This window comes from Panthera leo, chromosome B3 (genome assembly GCF_018350215.1).
Source record: "Panthera leo isolate Ple1 chromosome B3, P.leo_Ple1_pat1.1, whole genome shotgun sequence".
In the NCBI taxonomy this organism is placed as follows: domain Eukaryota; kingdom Metazoa; phylum Chordata; class Mammalia; order Carnivora; family Felidae; genus Panthera; species Panthera leo.
The window spans coordinates 1,836,549-1,851,259 of record NC_056684.1 but is presented as its reverse complement, the minus strand read 5'-3'; the positions used below and the strand labels follow the sequence as shown (position 1 = coordinate 1,851,259).

Sequence of the window (14,711 nt, the reverse complement as noted above, 5' to 3'; positions counted from 1 at the left end):
ACGCGGGAACCATAAAGCAACTCCGGCTCCAAAACAAAACCACCCTTCCCTATCCTTTCCAGGAACGCAACGTCTGCTCGCGTATCTGACGGGGCGTGCGTTAGTTGGAGGTGGGGGACTTGGCTTCTGGCCGGACGGCAGACTGATGACCCTTGTCCTGCTGGATTTTGCTTCGCGGCACCTGCTACTACTTGGCTTGTTATACATTTGTGGGCGCGTTATACCGCTGTCCCACTACTGCCGGACTGAAAGCTCTCCCGGGTGAGGGGTGCAGGCAGAGTGATTTCTGTGTAAAGAGCATGATACGGAGACCGCCTGGGTATTTGCTGCTATCGGAATTAACGTATTTATCGATTTCTTCTTGTGCTTTAGAGAAACAATGTTTTGATGTATTTTGAGTCTACTGACAAAAGTACTGATAAAGCCAGCAAACACACACACACACACGCACACACACACGCACACACACGCACGCACACACACACGCACACACGCACGCACACACACACACGCACACACACACACATGCACGCACACACACACACACGCACGCACACACGCACACACACACACACACACACACACCCCACAATAGTCTGGCTTTAGAACATATTCAGCTGTTTTTGCCGTGTTTTGTATCTTTTTCATTCTTTCATCTTTTTTGTTTCTTTTCCTTTTTCTTCCTTTTCTTTCTCCTTCCTTCCTTTTGCTTTCTCTTTCTCCTGTCCTTTTTTCTTTCTTTTCTTTCTTTTTTCTTTCCTTCCTTCCTTCCCTCCTTCCTTCCATCCTTCTTTCCCTCCCTCCCTCCCTCCCTCCTTCCTTCCTTCCCTCCCTCCCTCCCTCCTTCCTTCCTTCCTTCTCTTCTGTTCTCTTTTCTTTCTCTGTCTCTCCCCCCCACCTTTCGCTACAGTGTTTTGTGTAATTTTCAGCAGTGAGGGTCATGGCTACTATGGCTAATTCCCAATCTAAAGCAAAATAATGCTTCTGTTGTCTTACTGCTCAGTAAAATACCTGCTGTTTTGTTTTGAGAGAATCTCTGTGTATGTTCCCTTCTATTCTTGGGTTGGTAAGAGTTCTGCTTCCTGTCCCTCGAGCTCTACCTGACTGGGCAGGCAAGGCTCGGGCGAACCCAGTCCAGCAAATTCCACCCAAGACAACACTGGGGTCAATGCCCTCTTCCCTGTCTGTTCTCCTTTGCACCCGGCAAATCACCCGCATGGTCTTTATCTCCTTACCAGTTCACGCATCTGCTTGCGGAGATTTCTTCCATGTTAGTCAGTAACGTTCGCTTTTTTCTACTGGGAGACTTGGTCCGCATCCCAAGTCCGTCTTACGGCAGAAAACACAAGGGACCACACCTCCTAGGTTCATTACTTGCACGTGTTACTCTCGTGAATGGGGTCTCTCTCGGGGTCCCCACGGTAACCACGCACACCAATCTCAGGGGAAGGCTGTCCCCATGTGGAACTCCGGCAAAACTGTCCCCTTGGTTTTGGGAAAGGAGTCAGGAGGCAGAAAACATAAGCTACTTTGAGTGGATACAAACAAGTCACATCAAGGCTCCCCCTTACAGGCACCACCTAATACTAGAAGTCTCAAGGCTCCCCCTTATAGGTACTGACCTAACACCAGCCGTCTCAAGGCGCCCCCTTACAGGTACCCACCTAAGACCAGGAAGTGGCCCGCCCTGTGCCGGAACACACATTCACGCGAGCTCGCCCTGTCCCCTTCCACCTCCATCTTGCCAACGCTTCCTCTTCCCGCACGCTCAGGCGGTCTGTCCCCAGAGCTGAAGACAAGCCTCTGTCACTTGCTCTTTTTCTGGTCAGCGGTCAAAGGGCTGAAACGACTATGGACCACAGTTGATTCGGGTTTTCCAAAAAGCAGGCACCGTCCCCCCCCCCGCCCCCCCCCCCCCCGCCCCCCCGGCCGTGGTGCCTTCACCACCCGTTTCGTGCCCGGGACCCACCGCAGACTCTGCCGGGGTCCCGGCTGCACTCTACTACCACTCGCCGGACGCCCCGGCTTCTTCCAGAGTCCGCTCGGGTCTCTGGCAGGACAGAGGCGCACGCCCTGCGGGAGGCAGTGAAATCGGAAAGCCCCGAGGGTCTCTTCTTGAACAACATCGCGTTTTCTCACTCGTGACTGTCTCTGACGCGGGGAGGAAGGAAAGGACGGCGGGAGTCACGCTCTGATCCATGCATTCTTTATTCCGTGGCCGACCGCCGTGCTCTCTCCACGCCATAGTACACAGACTGGCAATCGTTCGCGATCCAGCTGTACAACAATCTGAGGCTTACAGTACATTTAAGGCTTTTAAATTTGAAAAGAAAAACGAAATCAAGACCGAGGAACCCCCCCAACCCGAACCCCCAACCAAGATGAGCAATGTGGCAATTTTTAAGCATCTTCCGTTTCTGATGCTTACTCGGTGCAGCTCCGGTGTCAAAACCCAAGTAGCTCCTAAACTAAAACGATTAGTTTAGTGAACTTTCCATTACATAAGTTGTTCAAAGCATCAACTTGTAATTTTTTTGTTTTTTGTCTTGGAAATGTTATAAAATTTTTTTAATAGCAAAACATAGGAATAAAAACATATTAACAAAATGTATTCAATCATTTACATTACAAACGAGGGATCTGCAGTTTGCCTTGTAGCCCGACAAAAGGAAATTACCCATTAAGAATCTATATGCACAATGCAATTGCAAATATGTACAGTACTTTAAAAAAGTCCTACCAGGAGGGCTTCACAGAAGGAAAGTCGGCTAGGCTCTGTGTTAGACCAACCGGACCATCAAAATATTAAAACTCTGTGGACTAGTAATAAATTTATGCTTAAAAAAACCCCAGTTTCCTTTTGATTAAGAATATTCCAGTTACGTTTAGAGGGTTCCAGTGGATGAACCTGTTCGTGATCGTTCCAGTAAATCACCCTTGGGCTGGTTTGTTTGGGGTAAGAGATCAGCCTGTGAACGAAACTTAGCAAAGGAATGAATTCTCATCACCCGAGTTTTCCGGTTGTATTCTAATCACAGCTTCACAAATGGATCGAACCCATGAATCCAGTGGCCGGAAAAAGAGCTGCGTGTCAAATACTGAGAACACTGGTGGGGAGAGGGCTGAGTCCTGCGTTAAGGGAACCGTGACCGGTGGGGACAGCGGGGTGACAGATGTGAGCGTTCCCCACACAGCACGGGAAAACCGACCGTCGGGCACCCAGCTCCCACTCCCCCCTTCCCGCCAGGCGGGGGACGCTGGCTGCCACAAATGTTCGGTTTAGCGTGCTGTGTGAACGAGGAGAGCCGCCTCCAGATACAGAAGGCGGGGACTTCCTCAGCAATTTGACTGGAACACCGAAAGGCGGGCGCGTCCCCCGTGGCTGTCACACCGTCACCGCTGCCCAGTTCAAGCACGTGCGAAACAGAGGACTCGTGTGTTCACAGTAAATGAGGTACGATCAAGGCGCCTTCTTCAGGAATTAGGCAGTTCGTGAGATATGAACTGTTTTAGTCTGTCCAGGTATTGTGCGTAAAGTTCTATGTCATTGTGTCCGGCCCCTTCCACCCAGAGGGGCTCCACGGCTCGGGGACAGCGCTCGTACATGGCCAGGCCGTGGGAGAAGTCGATGACCTCGTCCTCTGTACCGTGGATGACCAACACAGGAGAGGTGACTTTAGAGATCTTGTCAATGCTGCAAAAGAGAACGGGGCGGGGAGAAAAAGGGCTCCATTAGTGACGCCCCGGGGAAGATACGTTGCACCTAATGTAACCGGATCAGCAATCACAGGTGAGGAAGGGTAATACCTCCCTAGTAACTCATTTTGTTTTTTAAGTAAACTTTTCGGGGGTGCCCGGGTGGCTCGGTTGGGTGGGCGTCCGATTCTTGGTTTCAGCTCAGGTCGTGATCTCGCGGTAGGTGAGTCTGAGCCCCGCGCTGTGCTCTGTGCTGACAGCATGGAGCCTGCTTGGGATCCTCTCTCTCCTCTCCCTCTCCGCCCCTCCCCTGCTCTCTCTCAAAATAAATAAATAAACTAACAAAAAAAAAAAAAAAGCCTTCTCATTTTGCGATAATCTTGGATTTCCAGAAAAGGTGCAAAGATAACAGAGTTCCTGTGCGCCCCAGCCCGTCTCCCGTAAGGCTCACACCATACGTTGCCACGGCACGACTGTCGGAACCAAGAAACCAATGTCAGCATGTCACCGTAACCTAAACTCCAGACCTTGCTTGGGTTTTTGTTAGTTTTTCCACTGATGCCCTCTTTCTGTTCCAGGATCCGGTCAAGAACACCATACCGCATTTGGTCACTGTGTTTTCCTTACAGTATTTCATTAAAGACAGAACGGCTAAAAGCCTCCGGACTAACCATCCAGTAACTAATATTTCGGACATATTCATGTTTTGGAGAGAGGATTTCTTTAAAAAAATAAATAGGCCAGAACTTAGCATGTCTGCCAGAGCGTCTCTTCGGAAAGCCGAACACCTAATCCACACGGCCCAGGGTCTCCGTCTTCTTGGCGAGACGGCTTCAGAATCGATGGACAAGATCCCCACAAAACTCATTTTCTAAGTGCTGATGCCTCGCTTTCCATAAACACTGTGCTACTTAGCATTGTAAACACGATGCAGGCCTAGCTTTGAGTCCGAATGATTTCGGACGGTTGACAAGAATCAAATCTACCCTCAAAGGATGGATATTTGAGGACCTCCAAAGGAATGTGCTGCAGGGTCCGAAGACATTTCCCAAAGAGAAACTCAAGACCTTAAGCCTCGTTGGCCGGCTGGGCAGGCGACTTCGCCCACGGACGGACCCCCACTTAACCTGTGGACGCGGCAAGAGAGGCGGATCTGGCCGGCTGTCCCCCCCAGAGTCCCCCGCCCGTGACTTCTTTCTGTGTTTGGTCCCAGCCACGGCTACCGAGGAGACAAAGTGTTACCGTCTTCGGGGACCCCGCTGCCGAAAGAGTAAACGTCTTCCACGGCCAGGCGCTTTGCCCTTTCCGTACAACACCTGCCTCACTCTCCAACGAGAAAGGAGGAGACAGGAAAGCCCACCTCCCGGTAACCACGGAGGGCGCTAACCCCAGGGAGGCATCACTACCGCAGGCCTGAGCCTGTGCGGGTAACAGAGCTCTCGAGACAACTGCACACAACCTTTACGAGTGACTCGTGACGTCTCCGATGGTTTCAGGACGTGCCAGGGATTTGCCAAGACCAGAGCCAGGGGTGCCAGCATGCAATCTCGCAGATCCCCAACCCGCTTTTCTCCTGTTTAATTTTTTTTTAACGTTTATTTATTTTTGAGAAAAAACAGAGCGCGAGCGGGGGAAGGGCAGAGAGAGGGAGGGAGACATAGAATCCGAAGCAGGCTCCAGGCTCCGAGCGGTCAGCACAGAGCCCGACGCGGGGCTCGAACCCACGAACCGTGATATTATGACTCGAGCCGAAGTCGGACGCTGAACCGACTGAGCCCCCCAGGCGCCCCATTTCTCCTGTTTAATTTTAACGAGACTCCTTCTTCTGAGAATCTGGGAGTCCAGTTATCTTCACTTAGAAAGATATTTACTGACGGAACAGACTTGGGGCTGTTCCGCACAATTCAAGAGAATCTCTACAGCCTGGACAGTGTCTCCAGTTAGATGTCTGAGTCTAAATGTAAAGGAAAATAAGCTACAAACCAAATAATGATCACGACTCCTTTTTTTTTTAACTTGAAGCTTTCTTTTCTTTTCTTTTTTTTTTAAGTTTTCTTATTTATTTTGAGAAAGAGACAGTGCAAGCAGGAGGGAGAGAGAGCGAGAATCCCAAGCAGGTTCCATCCACACTGTCAGTGCAGAGCCCAACACGGGCCTCCAGCCCACGAACCGTGAGATCACGACCTGAGTCGAAATCAAGAGTTGGACCCTCAACCGACTGAGCCACCCCGGCGCCCTGTTTCTTTTCTTCCTTCTTCCTTCCTTCCTTCCTTCCTTCCTTTCCTTCCTTTCTTTCTTTCTTTCTCTTTCTTTTTTTCTTTCTTTCTTTCTCTCTCTCTCTCTTCCTTCCTTCCTTTCTCTCTTTCTTTTCCTTTCTTTCTCTTCTTCCTTTCTTTTTCTTTCTTCCTTTCTTTTTCTTTCTTTCTTTTTCTTTCTTTCTTTCTTTTTCTTTCTTCCTTCTTTTGTTTTCTTTCTCTCTCTCTCTCTTTCTCTCTCCCTTCCCTCCTTCTTTCTTTCTTTTTTTGTAATAGAAAAAGGAAACAGGAAATACCTTTTTTTAAAGACAGAAGCACCAACAGAGCTCTAAGAGAACATCTGCATGACTGCCTGTGGTTTGGAATCCATCATATTAATTGTCCAGGGCACTTTCTGGCAGTCCCCACGCCCCTACTTTAATTCGGCAAACAGCTCACCTGGCTCAGCCTCAGTTTCCTAATCTGTAAAATGAGTCCTTTGTAACTTGACCAACTTAAGGCCGTGGCGAAGAGTTAAGTGAGGAAGGCTCGCGATGGAATGTTCAGCCCGGTGCCTGGCGGACCAGACACAGCCAGCAAGGATTAGTTGCTGGGTTCACTGTTAATTAATAAGCTGCAATTAGTTGCCATGGCTATATTTTAAGGTATATGCTAATTTGAGTCAGGAAGCAACCTATTCATTTTGTTGCCCCGGTAACTCCTAACATCGCTTCCCACAAAACACGCCAAACATCTCCCTTTCAACAAACTGGCCTCTCATTACCAATTCGGCACAAATAAGGCCACGTCTGAGGGGCACTCGCCCCACTTAGCATTCCCAGCCACGCCGCTAGGAATCTGCAGCTGGGTCAGGCTTCCCATGAAGCTGCATCTCATTAAACCCTGGTACAAACCGCACAGAACTCAAGTTCACCCAAGGTGTTACCAGAAGGCCTCGTTCTGTAAGAGGAGACAGTCTGGGCGGATGTTTATGTAACCAAATGGTGTTCTTTCCCCTCCGGCAAGAGCAGAATGACAGCCACGAGTGGGTCGATCAACACCCTAAAACTGGGCTTTATTTCTGCCGAGGCTTCTCCTGCAAAACGGCAGTAGGAGCCGGCCGGTCCCGCCGTGACAATCCCAGACCGCTTCAGCAACGTGCGACGGGACAAGCTGAGCGGGCAAATCGTTTTTAGGAACAGTACTTTCCTCAAGCCCAGATTTTTCTTTTTCTTTTTTTTTTTTTTTTAAGATTTTTTTTTTTTTAAGTAATCTCTGCCCAACGTGGGGCTCGAACTCACAACCCCAAGACCATGAGTCGCACGCTCCAGCGACCGAGCCAGCCGGGCGCTCCTTCTCAACTCGGATTGTAAAAAAAAAAAAAAGTGAAATTTTCCAACAGAGGTATTCAAGAAGCCACCGGCTCGCGGTTTCTGCATTTGGAGCGGGGTGGTCGGCCATTCCTGCTCCTTCCATTAGCGGGACGAGGAAACAGCAAGGACGGGCAGGTGGCAAATGCGCCGCCTCCCGCAAGCCGGCCGGGGAGGACCCGGCCCAGGGCTCTCGTCCATGCGCTCGGGCAAGGGGGTGGGGACCGAACAGCAGGACAACATTGGACAGCTCGCAGGGGTCTGGGGCCGGGCTGGGTTTGCTCACTTATGGCAGCACAGCGGCCTGTCAGCCCAGCACGGAAGTCACTGGCCCGCCAGCGGCTCGCCTCACATGTTCCCTCGCCCGTCCCGTCTGTCTGAAAGAGGAAGAGATTTCAAACCCGACGGTGCTCGCGGTTTGCATGTCAGCATGGAGACCACGAATGGCCTCATCGTACATTTTGCATCGAGCTCTTTGCAGTCCAACCATACGCGCCCGTCTCCGTGAACGAGCGAATACCGAACGGGAGGTGTTTATAGGATACGTGGGCACGGCTCTTTTTATCTTGCATTCACAGCCGAGCCAGCTAATCCTGGACGTCAGTCCCAGCAAGGTCCCTGCACATCATCTGGGAGAGTTCTACAGATGAGCGAGGCCCAGAGGACGAAGTCTCTGGTGGACGGACGCGTCCCAGTGGCCGCCACACCCCCAACGTGCCCAGAGCAGGGTCTGAGTCCTGGGCACATTCAGGAAATATTTATCGGTGCCCACAGCTAATGGTGGAGGCTGAACTCGGGTCGTCGGACGCCCCAGCACTGGCACAGGTGCGAGCTTACCTGGGGAACGCATCGAAGCAGTACGTTTTCCTGGTATCCGGAAAAGCCACGCGCAAGCCTGACATCAGAGGCGAGTGGAGGATGACGGCGGCACACTCGTAACGCGAGGCCAGGTCCACCGTGGGGACGGTCCCGATGCTCTGGCCGTACAGGATGATGTTCTCAGGACTCACGCCGTACCTGCAGAGACCAGAGGGCGCACGCCGTTAGCTCACGTACGGGGGAGGACAGAGAGGCAAACCCTTGCTCGCTTAAACTCGCGAAACCCCCACGGCTACCGGTTTAAAATGACATCATCTGACTTACACACTTTAGCTTAAAACGAACGTGAACGTCGCAGAGACAGATGTTAGGGGCTATCTCTGTCCTAAGGGACTGGGATTCCCCCTTCTATAACGTTTCGCAAAAATGACGGACGTGACATTTTTGGGAGCGGGAGGGACGAACGAAACGAACGCGTTATAAATTCCATTTTGGTATTCACGGGCATCTCGTTTCTTATTCCTCCCTCTCTACGGTTTCTCCGATAATCGCAAACGTATTTCTGAAAGAGAAGCGAACGCACGTTTGGCAAATTATACTATTGTTATTAAGAACCCTTCAAGTGAGGTTTTAATAAAACATGAAAGGAATTAATGTCTATCAGAGGAAGGTACAGAGAGATGATTAATTTGAAGACGCCTATATTTTCTTCAGTGTCTCCTGCAGGCTAATCTCAGCTTCTCCACCCGCCAATGGTCTCCCGAGCCACTCCTTCCCGGCGTTTCGTTGGGAGAAGGGGCACGGGGCACGCGGCCACACTCCCCGGTCCCCCAGGGGACTCGGCTCCGGCCGGCAGAACCGAGAAGAATCCCAGGTGCAGCCTGCGGGTCGCGGCTCTAGAGAGAAGGGTGCGCCGTGCCCGTCCCGGTGGGAAGCAGGCGGACGTCCTGGCGAGGCCCCGGCCTGGCGGGAGCATGCCGCGAAGGCTGGGATGGGAGACAACGTCCAACGTCAAGGGCGAGCAAGGACGAGGACGGGGCTCCGACACACCGCTGTGCGAGTGCCGATCGGCACAGGCACCTGGGAGATACTCTGGCATCGGCCGGTGGAGCGGAAGCCCGCGACCCAACAGTCTCCCTCCTCCTGCGGCTCACGCAGAGCGCGACGCTTTCTGATAATGGCCTTCGGTGACACGGACGGTCGGGACTTCAGGCTGGCCTGCTCCCCCTCAAGCTCCCCCGAACTCCATGGGAAAACGGGGGTTCTCGAGAAGGTCTTCGGGGAGGGAATGGCCACATTTCCGCGGGTGTGCGCAGGGACGTGGTCTGTGAACAGCCGGCACCTGAGCTGCGTCGCGGGGACAGACGGGACTTGCACACGCGGGGATAAAAAGGACTTTCTCCGTGAGCAGCACCGGGAAACACAGTGCCTCGTGGGAAAGCGAAGGGCAGGCGCGGGGCAGGTGCACGGCTCAGGGTGGCTGAGGGCAGAGCCAGAGGCGGGCGGGCCGGCTAAAGGGTTAGCGCCTGTCCTGCAGACGGTGAGGGGAGGGGGAGCTGTCCAAGGGCAAGGTGATGGGGACAGAGTGAATGTTCTGGGAAGACTCACCCTTTGGGGGTGTGCAGGACGGTGACAGATGTGTGCAAGGGGACAGGGAGACAGTTACGGGGCTACTCAGAATCACGTGCGGGGGTGCGGAGAAGAGTACGACAAATTTAAAAACCACAACGTAGGAGCTGCTCTGTCCTCCCGCAGAAAAACACGTGCCCGAACCCGATCCGCCCTCTGTCACTAAAGCGAAGAGCCCGTGCGGCCCCAGCCCCTGGCACCTAACACCACCCAGGGCACCTGTGCCTGCAGAAGAGGGTCCCGGGATAAAGGTCTTGGGGGGTCGTGCCTGGGGCTTCACGTCATTGGGAAGGACAGGGTAGTAGAAAACGGTCAGCAGGAGGAGTTTTATGGAGAGGTTTGAGGAAGGAACTGATGGCCGCGGCATCCTGTCCCGAATCTAAGGCAGAGACCAAGGATTCTAGAACACAGAGCCCCTCGATGAGGCCCAAAGGACGGGGGTGCCAGAGAGGAACCCGTCGCAGTGTTCCAGCAGACCACCTCGTGGGGAAACGCTCTACTGAGGGAAGCCACCGCAGGGTCCTTCCACCGCAGCAGGAGCGTTTAACCGGGGGCTCAGGGACCCATGAGGGGAGCAGACATAAGGCTGGGGCCCCCTCCGCCCTGCACAATGTCATCAGATTCCAGAACTGTCTGTGACCCCTCCCCCAAGCATAGAGGCCAGGGGACACTTCACGGGATGGGGAGGTGGGGGGTCCGCAGACGCCCGGAGAGAGAAGAAGTCCCACATTTAGAGCGTGGGCCCCTCCCTCTGCTGTGGATTACAAACCAACGAGCCCTAAATCACAGAAAAAGAGAAGAGGAGGAGGAAAATGCAAACTGAAGGCAGCGAACGCAGGGCTGAGGACTCAGACCAGCAGGGCTGGAAACGGAAAGCGAGAGCCCGCAGGTCGGCGGGGCACCACAGCAGGGCGCCGGCCCCGGCAGGTGCGCAGAAAGGCGGGGGTGACGCAGGGCAGCCTTCCGCCGCAACGAGTGCGTGTCAACGCCGCTTTCTATCGTCATGGCCCCACCTGTGTTTTCGGGGTCTCGTCCCGCACACGGTGCCCCCCGGACCTCGGGGCCACCCTGAACAAACACGGCAGAAATGGGCCGAGCCTCAAGGGGCACGGCCCGCTGCTGAGGGGTGGGGGACAGAACCCGTCCAACGTCAGGGAACGGGACCTCCACGGTGACCTCCCCCAAGCGCTGCACAGAGGCTGGAGGCACTTCCCCGCGAGACCCATTAGCTCCTGGCTTCCCTTCGGCCAGCATCCGACGCCCAGGATGGTCCCTGCAAGTTTCACCTGCCACATCCGGACTCACATCCCCGCTGACCACCGACGCTTCGGACCCAGAGCTTCCACTCGAAAACGTCACCAGGTAAAACACAAAGCACTCGCTGTAACGGGGAAACACTGACGATTACATTAAATCAAAGTCAAGAACATCCGGTCATCAGAACTCACCGGTGAGCAAGTGAAAAGGCAAAGCCACCAAAGGGGAAAAGCCCCCTGCCTCAGCACGTGACCACCAGAGGGCTCGTACCCGGGACGTATAGAGAATTACTACAGGGCGGCGAGCAAAAGACAACCCAACAAAAAAATACAGCATTTTCTAGAATAAAAGAAGAAATCTAAACGGCAGGGAGGGACAGACTCTTGACTTCGCCTCTGGTTACGATCTCAAGTTTCGTGGGTTCGAGCCCTGCGTCCGGCTCTGTGCTGACGGCGTGGGGCCTGCTTGGGATCCCCTCTCTCTCCCTCTCTCTGCCTCTCCCCTGCTCGTGCTCTGTCTCTCCCTCTCAAGATAAATGAATAAACGTGAAAAAAATTCAAAACCAGCATGTGATACTGACCAAACGTACAGGTGCACAGAACCGCTTTGGAGACGCTGGCGATACTCGCTAAGAGATGTACTGACACGCACCTGCGACCTGGTAACTACTCCCCGGCACACGGGCCATGGCCAGACGTGCGCAAGTGCGCCAAGAAACACACACGAGACGGTGTGCGGGCATGTGTCTGCACGGCTGGAGACAACCCTGAGCGTCAGCAGCTGGGTCGGTGCAGAAACCGGGGTGCGGCCACGCCAGAGTGCACATCATGCCTGTGCAGCCAAGGACACACTGGTAAGGAAAAGGGGCAGACACAGAGCACGCACTACGTGGCACCATTTACAGAGACGCCCTCCCGCCCAGATTCAGCTTCACTGGTTGGGGATACGTAACAGGGCAGAAAGCTCATAAGGCAAAGCAGGGACCAGAAGCCTTACGAGTGAGGGCAGTGGCTGCGGACGGGGAAGGGAGGCGCTCAGACTGGGAAGAGACGTGCCTGAAGTTGCCCGTGACCCTGGTGGGATGCGGCTTACACGATACGTCTGGTCACTGTGCACCTTCTACCGTCCACGAGGCTGGACGCTTACGTGTTAGGGACATTTCTATCTGGCTGCTACATTTTGCAACCAAAACTATGATTTAAAAGTTCACCAGATAGTTCTGATATGGAGACAGCCCCCCCGCCCCGAAAAACCGTTACGACTCACGGTAGACTTTGCGCTAAAAATAAAGCCCATGAGGAAACGCGAGACCGTTAAAAATTACGTCTCGTAAAGACTTAGTGTGGGGAGAAATTAAGCTACCGTGTTCAGAAAAAAGCACCCTACAGACACGAGGTCACAATTATGTTCCATAGAACAAAAACAATAAATGGAAAAGGGACTTGAAATCAACATATTAAAGAAGGCATGATGCTAATCTTCAGGTAGTCAGAACTTCCATTTCTCTCTTTCTTTTTTTAAAGTGATCTCTATGCCCAGTGTGGGGCTTGAGGGCGTGAACTCACAACCCCGAGATCGAGAGTTGCGTGCTCTACCGACTGAGCCAGCTGGGCGCCCCTCTCTTCTCGTTTCCTTTCGTTATTAGGTACTGACTTGTTTAAGAAAATGAATAACGGAAGCAATGCTGTGAGGTCTTTCTGCAAGGACTCGGGGAGCACTGTGTCCAACGCCGATGCTCCTGTGCGGGAAGGGCTTTGCCAACCGTGAAGCGCTGGGCCAACGCTCTGATTTGTGTCACGTTCAGGACTTTCCCACCGCTTTGTCCGGTCTTTCCTATACCGCCTGATGACAAAGGATGAGCTGGAGAACGGGTGGGGCAGGGGGGCAAGTAATTCTTTGAAGGGATCAAAGATATTCGGAGGGACTCGTAAGGGGCCTCGGTGCCCACGCTCCCCTGTGCCGATGAGGCTACTGAAGTGTGTGTTTTTCACCGTACCACCGGGGTTTTGTTTTCGGTGGGAAAAAAAGGTACAAATGGATAACCTCTATACTACCAATGGTTCCAAACTGAGACGCATCTGAATTTTTTGCGAATTTTTTTTATGTTTATTTCTTTTTGAGAGAGAGAGAGAGAGAGAGAGAGAGAGTGAGCAGGGGTAGGGGCAGAGAGAGAGAAGGAGACACAGAATCTGAAGCAGGCTCCAGGCTCTGAGCTGTCAGCACAGAGCCCAACATGGGATGCGAATTCACAAACCGTGAGATCATGACCTGAGCTGAAGTCGGCCACTTAACTGACTGAGCCACCCAGGCGCCCCTGATTTTCTTGAGAATTTAACAAAAAAAAAAAAAAATGTAAATCCCCTTCCTTAGAAATTTTCCATACTCAGAAATTCCAATGGGCTTGTGGATTCCTCAGACTAAATGCTCACTGATACTAAGTACCAAGGGTCAGCCCAGATCCTAAATCCCTTTCAGCTCTCAAATTAAATAAAAAGACAGAGGGAAAACAGAGCCAGTAAATGCAATCCGCTTACGAAGCCTGTGTGAGATATGGGACATTTTAAGTTCATAACTTGAAAAAGAAAACACGGCAGGATCGAGCGAAAAGCATTCAAAAACATCAATAATCACCAAGTCCTAAACCTTCACCGCAAAATAAACCAGAAGTCACGCCCTGCCGGCCGAGGACCAGGCGGCAGGCGGAAACAGCACATGCAAAACAGAAGAAACGTCCGTCCACCGGCTTCACTTGCAAAACATGAGACGTGCCGTCTTTCAGCGAGCACCCCTCCTCCGCAGGCAGGTGTGGGGACAGGAGCGCGATCTCCGGGCCCCCCCATGCCGGGAGGTCTTTCACAAGGAGACCTCCCACCCCCTGCTGCCCGGGCACAGACACAGACACAGACACAGGCTCTGGGTGGGGGACTCCCAAGTCGGGAGGCCGGGGAGGCCAGGCGTCTGCACCGGACACGGTCCTCCCCCACCTGCTGGGCTGTGCTCCCGAGCATTTTGGAAGGTGCCTGTCTGCACACCAGGCCCACCTGCCACCCCGGGCGGGGGCGGGGGGGGGGGGCGTGGGGATCCACAGCCTCTGGGGACTCAGGAGCCTCGGCCCCACCCACACAGAACTGGTCTCTGAATCTAAGACCGGGCCAGCCTCCCCGGTGCCTACGCCTCCAGGCCGCAGTCCCGATGCCCACCGCCACTCCCCAGCCCGTCCTGACCCGGGGGGCCCCTGAGCGGAACCTCTGCTCCCACAACGTCCTGCAGGCTGCTATCCGAGGACGCTATCCATTCCGTGTCTCCTTGGCAGTCTGCGCTACCAAGAACGTCCTTCTTGGAATCCACTCCTGGGCCTCGGGGACACGGAGGTTCCTCGCCCAGCCCCACCACAAACCAGCCCGGTCCCCTTCCCTCGTGTCCCCTGCTGTGGTCTGCCTACACTCCTACATCTTCTCTTGGGATGACTTCACTGACCCCCGTGACTTTGACAACCAGTTCTCACTTGCAGCCCTGGTCTTTCTCCTGAGTCCCCGGGAGCAGGAGGTCCCCGGCCCCAGGGAGCGGAATTGTCACATGACCTTGCAAGGGGTCCTCCTCGGCCTCCTTGGATCCAGGAGGAACTCGACAGCGCAGTGACTTGTCCGAGGCCCTACAGCCAGTGACCGGCGGGGCTCTGAACGCATGGGTTGTCGGTTACGCGTAA

General features: G+C 53.5%; 1 protein-coding gene across 1 annotated transcript in view; it reads right to left on the bottom strand.

Annotated features, from left to right (window-relative positions):
• Nucleotides 1-2,190: 2,190 nt before the first annotated feature.
• ABHD17C (abhydrolase domain containing 17C, depalmitoylase) overlaps nucleotides 2,191-14,711 on the bottom strand; it is a 48,745-nt gene continuing 36,224 nt past the window's right edge. Inside the window, exons 2-3 of the mRNA XM_042940823.1 lie at nucleotides 8,138-8,317; nucleotides 2,191-3,694 (exon numbers count right to left, since the gene is read on the bottom strand). Coding sequence (XP_042796757.1) covers nucleotides 3,475-3,694; nucleotides 8,138-8,317 — 400 coding nt within the window. The 3' untranslated portion in view covers nucleotides 2,191-3,474. The remainder of the gene's footprint in view (nucleotides 3,695-8,137; nucleotides 8,318-14,711) is intronic.